This window comes from Pleuronectes platessa, chromosome 13, assembly GCF_947347685.1.
Source record: "Pleuronectes platessa chromosome 13, fPlePla1.1, whole genome shotgun sequence".
Lineage (NCBI taxonomy): Eukaryota > Metazoa > Chordata > Actinopteri > Pleuronectiformes > Pleuronectidae > Pleuronectes > Pleuronectes platessa.
Window position 1 is genome coordinate 21,221,113 of NC_070638.1, and position 16,449 is coordinate 21,237,561.

Here is a 16,449-nt window from a genome sequence, read left to right on the forward strand (position 1 = left end):
TCATAATCTCTGATCAGCTGCCTCCATGATCAGGATCCACTGGCTGAATAATCAACAAACACCCTGGTCAGAGTTGATCTAAGTACACTCTGCTTTGCTGTGGTAAAGACTCTGGACACTTACTGTCTGTAGATGACGAGATAATGGCATATTGAGGATTACTCTCAACTAGGCTTCTTTACCTTATAGTCAATAATGGACAACTGTAAGCTGGGACGCAGATATTCCTTCACATCTGTCGTGATCGACATAGGTCTTACATTTCATTCATTCTGGTCTGGGTGAGGTAACATGTCTTAAAATTAACTTGCTGGAATAGCAATGCTTGTGCATTGGATACCTACAAGTTATCCAGAAAAATAAAATAAAACTTTAAATGCAACCAGCCACCTTAGCAGGTGGTTGGAACAAAATGTTGTCCATGAGAAGGGATCCTTTCTGTTTTGCTCGTCCTGTTAAAGTTAATATATTTGCCTTTGTATCTAAATTGGAGATTCCAAAGACAGAAGGTATTGTTTTACGGAGCAAAATGTGCGCACAACGCTGTATTTAGCTTTTCTCATATCATCAACAGCAGGAGATTCTCTGCTCAGACACAACAACACAGAAATATGTGTGTTATGATTCCGTAACGAGGATCGTGATTTTGTTAACAGCACATCAGCAGTAATGTTGGCTATTATCACCAGAAAGCTCTAGAATCTTGTTTTATCAAGCTGACATCTTCATCGATGTCCTCTACCTGTATGAGTCAGTTCAGTTAGACTGTGATGTTCTACTAGTACCTTTAACCTCCTTTTCATTCCTCAAAATGTACTCGGGTACCTTTCTCAGCCTCTGTTGTGTGTGTGTGTGTGTGTGTGTGTGTGTGTGTGTGTGTGTGTGTGTGTGTGTGTGTGTGTGTGTGTGTGTGTGTGTGTGTGTGTGTGTGTGTGTGTGTGTGTGTGTGTGTGTGTGTGTGTGTGTGTGTGTGTGTGTGTGTATTTGTACCCACTCCGTCTTATTCGAGTGTTGAACCTTTGAATGTGTTCATCATTTCAGGGAGTTCAGCCACTGGAAGGTGAACAGCCTGGCCACGCAGAAGAGAGATTCCCTCAAAGCTCCGTTGCCCTTAGCGCCAGAGTTCCTGCGCAACCTCCGGCTACTGGGGCGACGACCGACCCTGCAGCAAATCCACGAAAACCTCATCAAGAAGTATGGGACCCACTTCCTCGTTTCTGCTACCCTGGGAGGTAAGGAAGGACTGCAGGTGTCACCTTTATTCTCACGTTAGGAGGTGTCGAGACACACCAAAAATAGAGCCTCGGAGGAGTTATAGTGTTTGTTACAGAAGTGCTGGTGGAGGCACAGGATCTATTGCTGCTCTTTCCTTTAAAGTTACAACGAGAAAAAAAGCAACAATTGCAAAAAGACCATACCTTGCACCTCAAGCATTCAACCAAGGTTGCTTTCCTCAGAATTTTTCCTCTCATCTTTCCCTTTGATGAACGTTGTGTGCAGCGGCAAAGGACTCACAACGCAGAGATGAGATCAAATTGACCCATTTATCAGTATGTGTCCGTGTCTTTATTGGATTTCTGATTACCCATGATCTCAGAGGAGAGAAGTAACTCACAAAACAGAAATTACCAGCCGTATCGATTGCGTGCGGCTCGCGTTGCGTTCAAAGCGCCGGCGTCACGATCCCGACCCACTGCTGATGCCGGTCCTCACACAGCAGCACAGATTCTGAAAAGGAGTTCTTATCTTTACAAATTTATAGAAGTGTAGCAAATTAATAGTGAGTCGGAGGAAGATTTACAAGCCAAGGGTACCTAGGCCAGCTAAACCTTTATGATATACTGTGAATGTATATAAATAGAAGGGGATAGGTTATTACCAGTGATATAATGGACTTTAATTGGACAAAAGACAACCTTTTGATACTGAATTTCCCTTGATACCTTCACCTGGCAGTGCTGTCAGATACTGGACCAGTAGTAACTGACAGCACCACCAATTTGGTTTCCCCCCCGAATCTAGTCTCTCCCTTAAATCTCTGATATTTGGTGTTTGCGTCCACTTACACGTGCATTTGTGCCACTTATCACTGAGTGTCTGCACTGGCGTATCAGCGTGGGACATAAAGCAAAGATTAATGCATTGGAAGACTTATATTTAGACTCTATATGTAATTAACAGCCTCGAGTAAATGGGCTAAGCCAGTGTGCATACTGATTAGACTGTAGTTGAGAAAATACCAAATTCCCAGAGCTCAATTTTGTCTTTTGTTCTACAGTTTTCATCTTAGTCTTTTTCTTTTGCTCCTCCGGGGTTACATCAAACTGCTGTTTTTGCAAGTGTTAGCTGGGTTAAAATGACAAACTGTGACTTTCAAAAGTAAAACATACTTACCCAAAAAATTGGAAGAATTATCTTGTGCTTCTGTCGATCAGATTTTAGCTTGTTGTACTTGCTTTTCTGAGGGGCTGTCAAATGACACCCTTGATCACTGTCACCACTGTCTTTATAAGACAGGCTATAACAGGTACATTCTGATTTCGGACACTCAAGCATTACACGTAGGATTGACACTATAACATAGACCATGGCAAAAGGTAAATATTGTGCAAAATACTGTATTGTAATAAGACGGCCATTCTGGAACATCCTGGCTTAAATCCCTGCTAATGTAGCTCTTTGACTATATCTGTGATTCCTTGAATGGCTTTAAAGCATTGGTCTCTTTGCCATTACTGTCATTATAATATATTATATTACATTACATATCATTGAGCTGACGCTTTTATCCAAAGCACCTTCTAATAAGTGCATTCAAACACAAGGGTACAAACCCAACACAGCAAAAATAATAAGTACATAAGCTTAAAAAAAGCCAAACTACAATGTGTCACATGTAAGTGCAATATATTCAGGTGCACTTACTATTATTATTAGCCCATCATTTTCTTAGCCAAGTTGTAGTTGGAAGAGATGTGTTTTTAGCCTGCGGCTGAAGTTGCTAAATAATAAATGCATATTTTTTCTTACACCTATGGAAAAAATTGAATTTTCCCATGTTTTTGAGAAGAGTGCATGTTCGCTACTGCAGAGGAGGGAGTTCAGAACTTCCACCAAATACACAGAGCTCCGACCTCTCAGAAGGATTGAAAGATCACCAACCATTTAGCTAACAGCTAGTGACTGGCACTGATCAGCAACACTTCCTGGGAACCCAGTGTACAACTCATTGTTCATTTAAATCAGTGTAGGCCTATCTGGGACAAGTTTTGATTACATTAGATATTTAAAAAGAAAAATACTTCCTAGACTCAGTTGCAGTGTCTGTGGGAGCTGCCTAAAGAAGAAAACGTGGTCTGCTGTGTGTGTTGTTTTTGGTTAATTGGCTGTAGTGTTAATGGTTTTATTATTGTCTGATGAAAGGGAGAGACGCAAAGGGAAGTGTATTATCTCCTGCACAGCAGACAAGCAAACCAGTGAGAAAGTGACAGCCCACCAAACAAGTGTCAAATTAAAAAGTAGAACCTACTTTCAGTTCTTCTGAGAATAAAATCAGCCTGATCTTCTGACAGGGTGAAATATTATGATGAAAGTAGTTTGACTAGACGGATCCACACTGGATATGAGACCTGCCAATGGGTGCCCATTTTATTTTTGCACTTTTCTACAGGAAACAACAACAACCTCCTCAGTGCGAGTCACCCTCATACTGACAATGGGAAGTTTGGATGGAGATATGGATCTTGCAATTACACAGTCGATACTTCTTCTGCTGTTTTTGTGGCCTTTTTCTTTAGCAGGAAATCAGCCCATTTAATGACACTGTTCCAAACAAGTCTCCCCCCCAACGCTTTATTGTGCAAGGGCACTGTCACTGCATCCTGGGCTTTGGGCCGAGCAAGACTATTGTGACTGGTTTAAAGAATTACAAAAAACCTAATGGGTGCAACCCCACCACACGGTGCTGTGGAGACATGTCTGGCTATGCCAAAAAAAGAGGGAATTGCCTTTGCCTTTGTGGAAACATCAGGTTATGTAAACTGTAACAAAAATAGAGAGATTCAGTGGAAGAGAGACTGACTAGAGTTATTGATTGATCCACAGGGGAGGAATCCTTGACCATTTTCCTGGACAAGCAGAAGCTGAACAAGAAGTCGGAAGGCAGCAGCAACAGTTCAGTGGTGTCCCTGGAGCTGCTGCATCAGTTGGCGGCGTCCTACTTCACAGATCGAGAGAGCACCCTGAGGCGCCTGCACCACCTCCAGATCGCCACCTCTGCCATCAAGGTACTGTACACACGCACCCAGCCAGTGGCGGAGATTACTCGCAGTGTATAGATGCGTATTCTTTGCTTTCAAGCAGCCCCGAGAAATGTCTGTTTCAATATACGGCACGAAAACACTGTTTGTTTGCAGTTTGAAGACTTGTGTTTGCCGTTCTGCACATTCACAAACAACCACCCATCAAGCTCGACGCGCAGACATTAACCCTCCTCTAAAACTGTCCCTCTGGGATATGTTCCTCTGTGCTACAACTATGACAAATAGGTCGGCTTTTTGTCAACTTATGCACACAAACAATCCTTTTCAAAGATTATTTACAAGGTGCATCATTGCTCAACAGCCGGGGAGAGACGGAAGAGAGCGCACAAGGACGTGACATTTTTCAATTCTTTTTAAAGCGGCATGCTGGATTAAAGGCTCCGCAGCAGTGAGACGCTCCATTGCATGGCAAATGTCTCAATGGGAACCAAATCTTTCATTCTTACCCTTCTCTACTGGATTCCATCTTGAATTGGTTAAAGGCCCTTTGTGTCCTTTCCTCTAGGAGTGTGTGTGTCACTTTAGACTTAAAAACATCTGGAAATCCTCGTCACCTTTGTAGAAAGAAAGCTGTTGGATACCAGAAAGAAGTTTCTCTCTTTTATAAGATTAAGTATTATGGGCACATTGAGGAAAGCATTGATGTGACTTATAGAATAATGTCGTAAATAAATAACAATTTTACGAAAAAAAGGGATTTTAGGCTACCTGCATTTCACAGAGGTGATATCAGAAGATGATCTTGTTGCCTGCTTAAAAATTAAGAAATATTGAACATCTTGTTAAGTTATACTAATCAGTACCACATTATTACAAGTATCGGGACTACAAAAGGGTTGTCTAACAAAACCACACAAACTAGAAGGAAATTGTTTGGCTGCGAGCAGCTTTGAGGTTTAATAGTTTCACAATGAAAATGAGGGAAACTCCAGTATGCTTTTAATCCGTTTTCTTGTAATATAATATGAATTTATTATTGTAATAGAACAAATTAAGACTTTATTCTCATAATATTACGACTTTAATGTTGTGGTATTACGACTTTATTCCTAATTGCAACTTTATTCTCAGTTACAACTTTGTTTGGTAATATTACAACTTTATTCTCAATTACAGCTTTATACTAGGGATGCACCGATTTATCGGCCAAACATCGGTAGCGGCCGATATTCGCCTCGTTTACTGATATCGGCTTATCGGTAATAAACTTGACTTTCACCGATATCATTGGCCGATGTTCATATTTGTTGTAAAACCGCTGGGCACGTGCCGCAGCTGGGGGAGCAGTCGCTCCGTCGCCCTCCTCTCCGCGGCCAGAGGTTCAGTGTGCGGCACCGGGAGGTCCTAACGGCGTCGCTGGTGCGGGGGCTTTCTTTCTCTTGGACCGCGGGGCGGTGTCCATCGCCGGCGCGGAAGGACTCTGGACGCGTGTCGGGCCCTTCTCGCGGATCACCTCAGCTACGGCGACCGCTGGGGGAACCCTCCGGCTGGCGCCTAGCAGCTGACTGAGAACTGGTGCGGACCAGGGGAATCCGACTGTTTAATTAAAACAAGCATCGCGAAGGGCCACGGTGGGTGTTGACGCGATGTGATTTCTGCCCGACACTAAAAACAGGTAAAACTGAGGAGGGCTTGTTAAGTTATCTTGACTCACGCAGTGTAACTTGGTGTAAAAAGTATGAGCGTAGCGTCTGTTTAAGTACTTTATTCTCATGTGCATCGGCTCTATTCATCCGTCTCATGCACAGGTAACAAGGGAATTGACAACATACGTCATACACACAGAAGCCGTAACACCTCTAATAAACGGGCAATACTGCTACCGTAAAAGAATGAGAAGAGCGTTCTCTATAATGATACTTTAACAGGGCTGTTTTAGACAGGGTAAAATGGTGCTGTTTTAAATAATCCTTGTGGTATTTTGACCAAAATATGTTAGTCATTTCATTAAGATCCCAAGGAACCATTTCAACTTGCGGAAAATTGGTCCTTATATGTCTCTGTTAAATAAAGTTTAGTTAAATCAAAGATTGTTTCATAAATCTGATTCAATTTGTGTCATTAAAAGATAAGAGTGATGAAGGGCTGAACATTTTTTAAATAGTGCTTTCTAAATAATGATTTAATTATTTTTCTGGCACAAAAGGGTGAATGAATAACAACAAAAAGAAAATAAACAAATATCGGTATCGGCTATCGGCCAGATTGTTATTTTAAATATCGGTATCGGCCAAGAATTTCCATATCGGTGCATCCCTACTTTATACTCATAATATTACAAATCAATTCTAGTGTCTCATAATTTTTTTTCTTCAACATGGCCCTAAGATTCTGTCGTAGTCACTAGAAAAGCTTTAACCCCATTTCATGTCACATAAACAGGTCCTTTCCTTTATTTTATTTACCTGCCTACCCAAAACTCAACTCCCCTTGAGGTGGTCTATCGTCATTTACCCAAAAATTCACCACGTTAACTAGCTCTTTTCACCATTAATTGCAAATGGCACTTTTGTTAAAAAATCCACTCATAGAACGGAGAAAAAATAGATCCTATTATCTCTTCAGCCTGGTCGCGAAACCCCCAACCCACCCACACACACACCCTGACGACTGCAAGCAAAACATAAAAAAGCGAAACATTTTTCACATCAGAATAGATCTGTTGGCTCTCGAGCGAGGACAGCAGGTGTGTGGGTGGATGGGCCTAGCTTTCCGTGCTTCAACCTAAATGGCAAATTTGGTTTAAATGAGCCATTGCGAGGTGTAAACTTGGAAAGAAGGTGGCTTATTTCAAAGTGGCGTGCAGCCCAGAACGCAGAGGAGAACAGGGGTCGGCTCTCGGACCATTTCAGTGAGACGCCGAAAGCTCCTGTTTGCTTGAAGACGTTTACCTGAATGAGTTCTTCACAATAAACAGCTCCTCCACTCAGTGCATCCTCCTTTTGCCGTAAGATAAAAGCTTGATTACTATGAGAACATGGAAGTGAATTTTTATGCCTAATAAAAAAAAAGGAAATGTTTGCTGCAGAACATGTAGCTGCAAGGACTCCTAATGAAAAGTGCATCAAGTCCAGTATTTTTTTTACTGACAAGCTTTATCTCAGCAATACACAACGTTAAAATGTGGGCAAATATAATGAACCATCTTGACCATTGAAGTTTGCTGGGTATAAGCAGCATCTCAGCCGTAATACATTATCTGCTGAGCCTGAATGAGTTGATAATTGTGTCTGTGGGGGGAGGCTAATGAGCGACTGGTGCCCTAAAACAATTTACATGCATCACAACAATAGCAGATAAATAAGTAATCGACAAGAAGCAAGATCTTTTTTCCACTTTAGATAATCTGTTTTCAGTCAGTCCAGTGATATTCTGCTAAGTGGACTTGGTACAAATACAACGGCTTGTCTGTTAAACAGAATGCCTCTAGTAAAAATACTTAGAGCTAGTCCCTGACAGCTTGTCAAACCATGCTGTTTGTTTTAAGTTGAGCTTTGTAAGATAAAGACAAATTTCATAATATTAAAAGGTATTTAAGTAGAATTCCAAAGTTTCTTATTTTGATATGGGCAGTAATTTCCAGAACAGTGGACATTTGATAAATCCTTAAAAGTTTTTAATTGTGTGATGTGATTGGAGTTTCAGGTTTTATGACAATGAGTCTAGAGAGGAACCATTACAAACCAGGTTAACATTCCAAATTGGGTTAGTACCTTCAAGGGCCCCCAACGTTCACTGTGTGCACTGAGTTTCCCCATTAATTCATTGCACATTCTTTTGGGAATTTGCACCACATCAATACCATATCACTTAACATGGGTCCAATATTATTACTGAGCCGTGTTGCCCTATATCGTACACAGGTCACATGTCAAATCTAGTCATGGGAACTGGTTAAAAAGACGCTCACGTATGCAAGTCAGTACGTGAGCCGGATCATAGATTCTGACCACCATTGCGTGTTCTAGTTTAAAATATTTGAATGTGGAGAGAAGCACCTCAGTAGGTTTGCATGACGTGTAAATTTGTTCCAGATAATGAAGGGGAAGAGGGTTAGAAGAGCAGAGAGAGCGGGAGTGGAGTTTTCAAAGTGTGCAATCAAAAGTGGAAAGCATCAACCACTGTTGTCCCTGAGTTCAACTGGAAGGCAGTGTTGAGCAGCAGCCATGTTCCAGTGGTTCTGCAGTTGTGCAATGGAGAGCAGAGTTACTCTTGGATACTGTTCTCTGCCCTCATGTCAATATACAGGGACGTGGTTTTTGAAATGCTCAAATTGTGAGACAAAATAAACTCTATACCCCAGCCACTCTCTTTCCCTTTGGTTTTGCTCGGGGGGAACATAAAATGCTGTTTAGTTGAAATGCCTCAAACTAGGGATGGGCATTCGATTAAATTGTCTTAATCGATCGTCGGGAGAATTAACGATCGATTTTTGATTAATCATTAATATTTTTATATTAAAATTCACTATTTATAGGTTATATTAAAATGCAGTGAGATCTTTATAACACGATGAACAACTCGTGTGGCAGTTAAACGGGATCTGTTCAATGGTTACACTTGAAACTATGCGCTGCTGTTCTCTCAAGCCCCGATGAGAGAGCAGCAGCTAGCCGCTGAGAGCTAGCTGGATTTGAGGGTTCTCGATCTCTCAGTCCGGTTGTTGTCACGCCCTCCCTCCCGAAACCCCTCACCCAGACCCGGGTTCCGTTCCCCGTGGAGTGACGGTCCGTGTGCGGACATGAAGCCGAGCTAGCCGGGGAGGCTAGCTTCGGGCTGCTTCCTCCAGCGGCTAACATCCTCGCTGTGATGCGTTCAGGGCAACTCGGATATTCCGTCCTCCCGACACATAGCGATCATGCAATACTTTTTATCGGTGAAAAAATAATGTCATCGACGAAATTCGTAATGATCAATTAAGCGATTGTCGATTAATTATGCCCATCCCTACCTCAAACTAATTGTCAGATCCACAAAAGATTGGTCAATATCTGGGTTTTTAACTAATAGAATAGAATTCTGAAAACCAATCAATCGATAATGATATGCAAGTAGGCAAAGGTGTGTGTTAACATCTATTCATTCCACTTAAGCATCTAACATTTTTTTATACTTAATGTATATGTACCGTCCATGCAGAATAAATACATGCAACCAGACATGAAATTGATGCCCCCAATTTCTTGTCTCCTGAGTTTCAGTTCTTAATTTGGTTCAGTTTAGTTTACTTGTCACTTTACTTTTCCTCGACTCGCTGCTGTCAGTTGGTGTTATTCAGACTCAGCAGTTAAAGGACACACCGATGACTTTCCCAAACTTTTCTAAAAAGTAGAAAGTCCTCCTGTCCGCCCACCTCACACACTTCTAGCGTTTTTTGCGATGGGAAAAGCTTCAGTAAAAGTGACATCAAAATACAGAGAGCCAGATGCAGGAGCATAATATTAAGAGGAGAGAAGAAGCTGCCACAGAGGTATCGCACACCAGTGGAGAAATGTGAAAAAACGTCTGAAATGAAGGGAACATGAAGAAGCGTGCATGCATGGAATTCAACATGTATGACTTTTGGTTTCTGTACTTTTTTTCAATTGGGCTCAGCTCTCTTAAAGGACAATGTGAAACTACCCTATATTATTTCTTACTTACCGCATCCTCTCATCCTGAGACATACTTGTCTCACTGGTTCGAAGACGAACGCTCGTCACAAACCTTCAAGTTTACCAATTAAAAACCAAAACATAATAATAATAGAAACTGCAAAATTATAACTTCAGCATATGTGACAGAGAACAAACACTATCAAAATAAAACCCTCATGGATCACGATGAACCAATTTAGGTAAATCGGATTGAGAAAACATTGTACTATCTGCATTCACCAGTGATGAAGCACAATAATCAGCACAAATGGAAGGGTCCTGACCCGTTTTAGGTAACAAAAGCTTTATTTACTTTCCTTCCAAAGCATCCTTTTTGAGCTGCTACATTGAATACATCCAAAAGTGGATGTCCTAAAAGTAAATTAATCGTTTGGCGGTTTGCCACAAAATCCTGAAGCTGTTGCCTCCATCATCCTATTTATGATTCTCTAAGCTCTGCTATAGAGACAGAGGGACTCCCAAAGATAAATCCTTTAGTCAATATAAGGACGGCACATTTAATTTATTCAGAAAAACATTCAATCAATTTAGTTGCACCTTGTTCTCTGAAGTATATAACTCCTTGCAATATTCCCTAAATCTCTCATTTATTGACTAAGCCCCATCCAGATGGGATTTAATGTATTACTCCAGGGAAGGTGCTGGTCAGTGATTTTAATCTTCTCCTGATTACGCTGAGTATGTAATTGTTCACCTCACACCACAATACAGATTATAGCTGCATATATATTCGCCATATACTTGTTGGTATTCTTATAGTTTAAATACTTTGGTAGTCTCATTTTATATTAGCCTTTATTCCTTCATGTTTTGAGGATTTGGTGCCATTAAAAGTCTGTTGAGTTAGCCTTTAGCAGATTCTGTATGCAGTCTGACTGGGATGTAAAAAAAACTTTCACTGGTACTGAAGACATTTTTTTATTTGTGCAAGAAAAATTCAAAATGTAATTTTTTTCTTTTGGTCATTTCTAAATGGATTAATGGACATTTGTTCAGGGTTAATATTGGAGATAATAATAACGTTGTAGGAAATTTCTGTTAAATTACATCACTTTGTGTTTCATGGTTGGGAAAGAAATATAATGCTCAAAGCTAATTCTCATTCTACAAAATCATTGTCTCAAATTCAACTCTCTGGTGCATCCCTGGTGAATTCCCACCTCTACCTGACATTTGAATCCCAACCAAATTGGGTTTCAGGATCCATTATTAAATAATCCTATCAGAAAAAGTATTTATTTATTTATTAATTAAATTGAAAATGTATTTGCCAGCTCTAGATAGGAAAGTTATATCTCTAGTTCATATATGTTGTAATTGTATACCTCATTTGGCAAGCAGTTTTTCTCTTATCTTTGAACATTGTAAATTAATCCCCCAAAAATTATTTTGTCTACACTATTGACCTAAATAAATTGATGTAGTATCAATGTGTTCCCAAAAATCATTACTCCGCAATAAAGATAGATTGAAATGCCATAGTGGCAGTCCACATTTAAAGCCTCGATTGTTGATAGAGCCTGTACAGAGTGCTGAGATTAATATAGGTACAGGGACTGAGTGTCTTCTGGACAAACACTTCATACTGGAGATTGGACTCACACTTAGATCAACAGGTACCATACTTCAGACATTCAATTTCCCAGAATCCTATTGCTCTTATATTCAAGCTTTATTTATATTCTTGAGAAATGTCTCTTTGCTTGCTCTTTGCTTGCAAGTTTTTCAGGTTCATCTGCGGCATCAATCGGAAAACAAATGTTTCCAGGGTTACAAGTCTTTTTTCTCAGACTGCTCCAAACAAGTCGATAATGTGGCTGTAAGTTCGTTCATTGGTTTTGAATTTGCACAGAGAGATGCAGATATCCTTTCATGGATAATTTGCCTTATTGCAACTGTGGGTTCAGTGACTTGACACATGATCCAACCAACACTAAAGGTTATTTATTCCATACTTGAAATAAATATTGCTCATTTAGTCAGAAATATAGAAAACTACATTTCAATATTCTCCTATGTTTTATTCCTGTCTCCTATGCAGCCATTTTCTGCTGCTTTAGTGAGTCCGAGTCACAGCTGGCTAAATGACTAAACCACAACATCAGGCTTCTCCCGAGGGACCCCAGGGCATTTAGAAGCCCCATGAAATATACACCAACATCCCAGTCAGCAGGTTTTACCCTAGGGTCTAACTATTTGGGACATGCCAAGAGAACCTACAAAACAAGTAGTTAGTGGACATCCCATTCAGGACTTCAGGACACATTTTAAGGATGTCATGATATGAAGTTTCGGTGCAACAATTATTGTCAGAGGAAATATCACAGTTTCACGGTTTTAACGATTACCGATACCATAGAAGGAAAATGTCACACAACAAGCAAAATATAGCTAATAATATAGCTAATGAACTTAATTTGTTTTATTGTCATAAATTGTATCCAGTTATTTTTGCCATTAAAAAATTAGGTATGAAAGTTATTTTATTTAGTTGCCTTGTTGTGGAAGGTTGGTCGGTTAATTTGGGTTTCCTGGGTTTCATCATAAGATGTGTACCTATCTGGAACTTTTATTGTGAAAGTCATAAATGGGCGATGTGATGACTAGATGTGAAAAACTCAATGTGTCTTGGTTCAGGCAAACATTCTTCGTGTCAGAAGGTCAGCCGCTCCTTCGGGAGTGTTCAGAATCAGAAAGTAAACAAGGATTTCTCCTTTCGCTGTGAACTCCTCCGATGGAGTTGTTATCAATTCTCTATGAAACCGCGTTATCTTAAATTCTCTGAGGGTATAGGGCCTATTCCCTCAGAGGATAAGCGGTATAGATAATGGATGGATGCATATTCAAATACTTATACCTATATTTCCAGAAACTACTCGCCTCATTAATGCTATTTTTTTAGTGCATACAATTAGTGCATGGTTTTTCACTCTCGTATGCAATAATGCTCTAATAACATGTAAATAATAATAATAATAAAATATCAAAAGACTATAGGTCCTCAGATAAACTTGTTTACTTGTCCATGATGAGTACAGCTATCCGGCTGACAGGCAGGTAAACAGACCCTCTTTAAAAACAGCCAACACCCAGAGATTTTGCACACCCGCCCACACAAACACAAATTTACCAGCACACACAGACAACAAACACACATCTCCTCCCACTTGGCGACGCGCATCCTTTGCCTGCTTTTGCTAAATGAGGATATCAGGTATGCATGCCACCTGCCGCGCCGTGTTCTGCCAGATCAACTCATCACCCAGGAGGAAGAGACATTGAGTGGGATGTACTTGACCTGTGTCCATGTACGCCTCTGGGCTCTGTGTCGCTCTAGCGCCGGGTAGGAGGTGGGAGCTAAATACATTCTCTTTATCTCCAGCGATGGAGTGGAGGGCCCTTAGTCTCACGTCTACTTTAGTCCACAGTTTTCTCTCAGACAAATAAAGACCTTCTGTAACATCTGTGTGAAATCTGCTTGGTTGGAAACGAGAGAGGAACTGGCTCAGTGTGACGCAGAGGAAGGAAAAGTATTTTTACCGCAGCACTGTGGTCGCCAAGAGCCAAAATCAGCAGGGACACCGCACAGAGACACTTTGCTCCGCTATAATTTCTTTTGCAGTTATTCAAATGACCATAAAATAACTGCTGTGCAATGAATGTGGTGCTTTTGGGGACTTTGGAAGTCTGGGGCCTGAATGGTTATCTGGCTTTACCCATAAAGCTTTGTTTTTGTTGTGTATTGGGGCCCAGCCATATCCAGTTTTCAAATCCACTTAAAGCCCAGATAAGTGCAAATAAGAAATCGAAAAATCGTCATAAGAATGTAAATAGCATGACAGAATAATTGTAAAGCTGAAATAGAAAAAGTCTTGCATCACTTTAATCAGTTATGGTTTTGAAATAATGAAATATTTTGAAATAAAAAAAGTATGTGATTATTCCTTCCATTTATTTTAACACATTATATATTTTATTTTATTTTAGAATGTGATATAATTTGGTCAGCAGCTAAATATTAATAAGATGGTCATGTTGTGGTCAGGGGCTGAACCCTTTTGTTGGTCTTTCTTTGAGATTTCAACCAGGTAGTGAAATACTGTCTGTGGCAGATTACACACATCGCTTATGTTTGCATGGAGCACATTTAAAGCGTGCTCCCTTTGAAATGCCCTGAACATTAAGTCTGAACAGACAAAATTTGTTTTGAGCGAAATTGATCTCAGTGTAAAACAAGGAACACTTCTGTGCCTGAAATGTGATCAAGGGTTAGAAGGATGAAAGAAGGGACGGAGAGAAATTAATGAATGGACACTGAACAAATAGCAGAGAGTAGAAAGATTCTGCATTGCAAAACTGTGCAAACAAAAAGGGGAAAGTGCACAGTTTATTTCCAAAAAACCTTGAGCCAATCTAAGCCACACTTTGGTGTAGCCAAGCTACTTCGGTGGTATAAGATGCCGAACAAATGAGTACACAGTCATGTTCTATCATATAGATTTGTCTTTAAGAACTGTAAACCTTGGGGTTTTCTTCCATCGTCAATCCAGAAACATCAATGAGATGCAACAGTTCCCTCTTTCATTATTAAAGCAGAGATTGTCTGTGACCACATCTGTGTCTTAAACAACTACCCAAATCACTAATCCTCCTTTGATCTTCCCCTTCATCGCTCTCTAATCTTTAAGTCCATCTTTGGGAGATGATATTCGAGAGATGTTCGAGATGCGTATCTTCCATAGAGCCTTGAAGCTAACTTCGGATCTTTTGATAATAGATGCAATCTCAATGCAAGACCGAGTGTGAAGATGCGAGGAGGAACAAGGCTGTTTTAATGACGGCAAATTCACACAGGCTGCTTTATTTGTAGAATAGAGTGATTTCGCTGGAGAATTGCTTTGCCGGAGGCTACATCCATCACCTAGTGCTAATTGTCCTATCTTGAACACTCATTCCGAATAATGGACTATTTGTTGTAACCTATTTTTTCTTTAGTCCTCTCTGTTCTATGTTCAGTCTTAATTTCTCCTAGAAAATGTTGTCTCCCCCTTTGACCTTTGTCTCCTTATACACTTGACCTTTCACTGTCATCATCTGCCCCCACAATCTGCAGTTCTTAAGCAGATATAAAGCAAAGCTTCAACCACAGCATAATACGTAGGGTATTCAAAATGCATCATACTTTCCATGACATGCATGGTATCTCAGCAGCGACATTATCCAGGTCAGATGATTGTGCCACAATTAATATTTCATTGAACCGTGAAAGTCAAAATTTAAGGGGTATTCTCTCCAGTTTAGAGTAAAACCCAGTGTTTTTGTAACTTACTGAACTCAGGAGAATTTATTTCCTCAGGGACTATTTGTGAGAAAGCAATTGTCTGAGTGAGAGCCTCAGCACATTCTGCGTCATTTATCTGGCCAGGACCCTGGTCAGAACTCTGAATAAGCCTATGTGAGAACACAGCAGGAGATTATATAGAGGATTCACAGCCACAGAGTGGGTGTGTTGAAGATGCTGCCAAGAGCGACTGATTCACAACTACAAAAAGAATACAAATATCTCTGGAGGAAAAAGTGGTGCCATACCCCTCGATAAAACAGACAAAGACGTCAAGAGAGCTTTTGATAAAGGCCGACACTGTTGTCAATTTGCTGTAACCATGAACGTGATCTTCGTAAGGGGATATATATGTTACCTCCTGCCTCTGCATGCAACCCCTCACCTGAGCAAATCAGACATTATTATTCGGTGAACATGTGAAAGTTTATGTCTAAAAAAGGATGTTAGTTTTTAAATTCCCATTGATAAATATGTAGGTTCTGTCATCTTTGAAAGATGTAATAACATTTATTAGAATTTAGATATCAAGTAGCTGCTGTGCCTGTTTTCTGTTCTGCTTCCAGAACATTTTCTTTAAAGGACGAAAATCTTATCGTGTGATTTGAGACATGGAAGGAATTTGACTTAATTTTGATCCATTCTGAATTTCTTTGAGTAGTAGTGGAGATAAATTTTGTTGTAATGTGAAATAATGAGGATAGAACAGGGATGATGTTGGTTGAGAGGTTTACACATTTTCTAAAATATGTCATCTGGTTAACGGAAGTTTCTTTTTCTTTCGGAAAATCTTGAGTTTGGACTTGAAACAGTAGTTTAGACGCCTAACTTCCTGTTTATTTTTATTTTTTTTACCTTTGAATGACTTCCCTTGTGTGTCTTTTGTTTTTGACACTTCCTGTATTTGTCAGGCTTTCCGTTTCAGTGATTGTCAGCCCCGCCCACATGCGTTTCACCTGTGTTCAATTATCTCTACCTCCCGGGTGCATTTTGTCTGTGTGCTCCACAGCCGTCTTCATAAATTTGTCCCCTGCTGCTTCCTCATGTGTCGGTTTATTTATATATTTGTTGAAGTTCCTTTATTTTTGCCTGTTTTGTTTTGTTGAGTTTGAGTTTTACTTCTCCAAAG

General features: G+C 40.2%; 1 protein-coding gene across 1 annotated transcript in view; it reads left to right on the plus strand.

The window, feature by feature from the left end:
* Nucleotides 1–16,449, plus strand: part of brinp2 (bone morphogenetic protein/retinoic acid inducible neural-specific 2) — a 210,646-nt gene that overhangs the window by 130,588 nt on the left and 63,609 nt on the right. The window contains exons 3-4 of the mRNA XM_053438689.1: nt 1,042–1,232; nt 4,105–4,286. Of these exons, the coding sequence (XP_053294664.1) occupies nt 1,042–1,232; nt 4,105–4,286 (373 nt within the window). The remainder of the gene's footprint in view (nt 1–1,041; nt 1,233–4,104; nt 4,287–16,449) is intronic.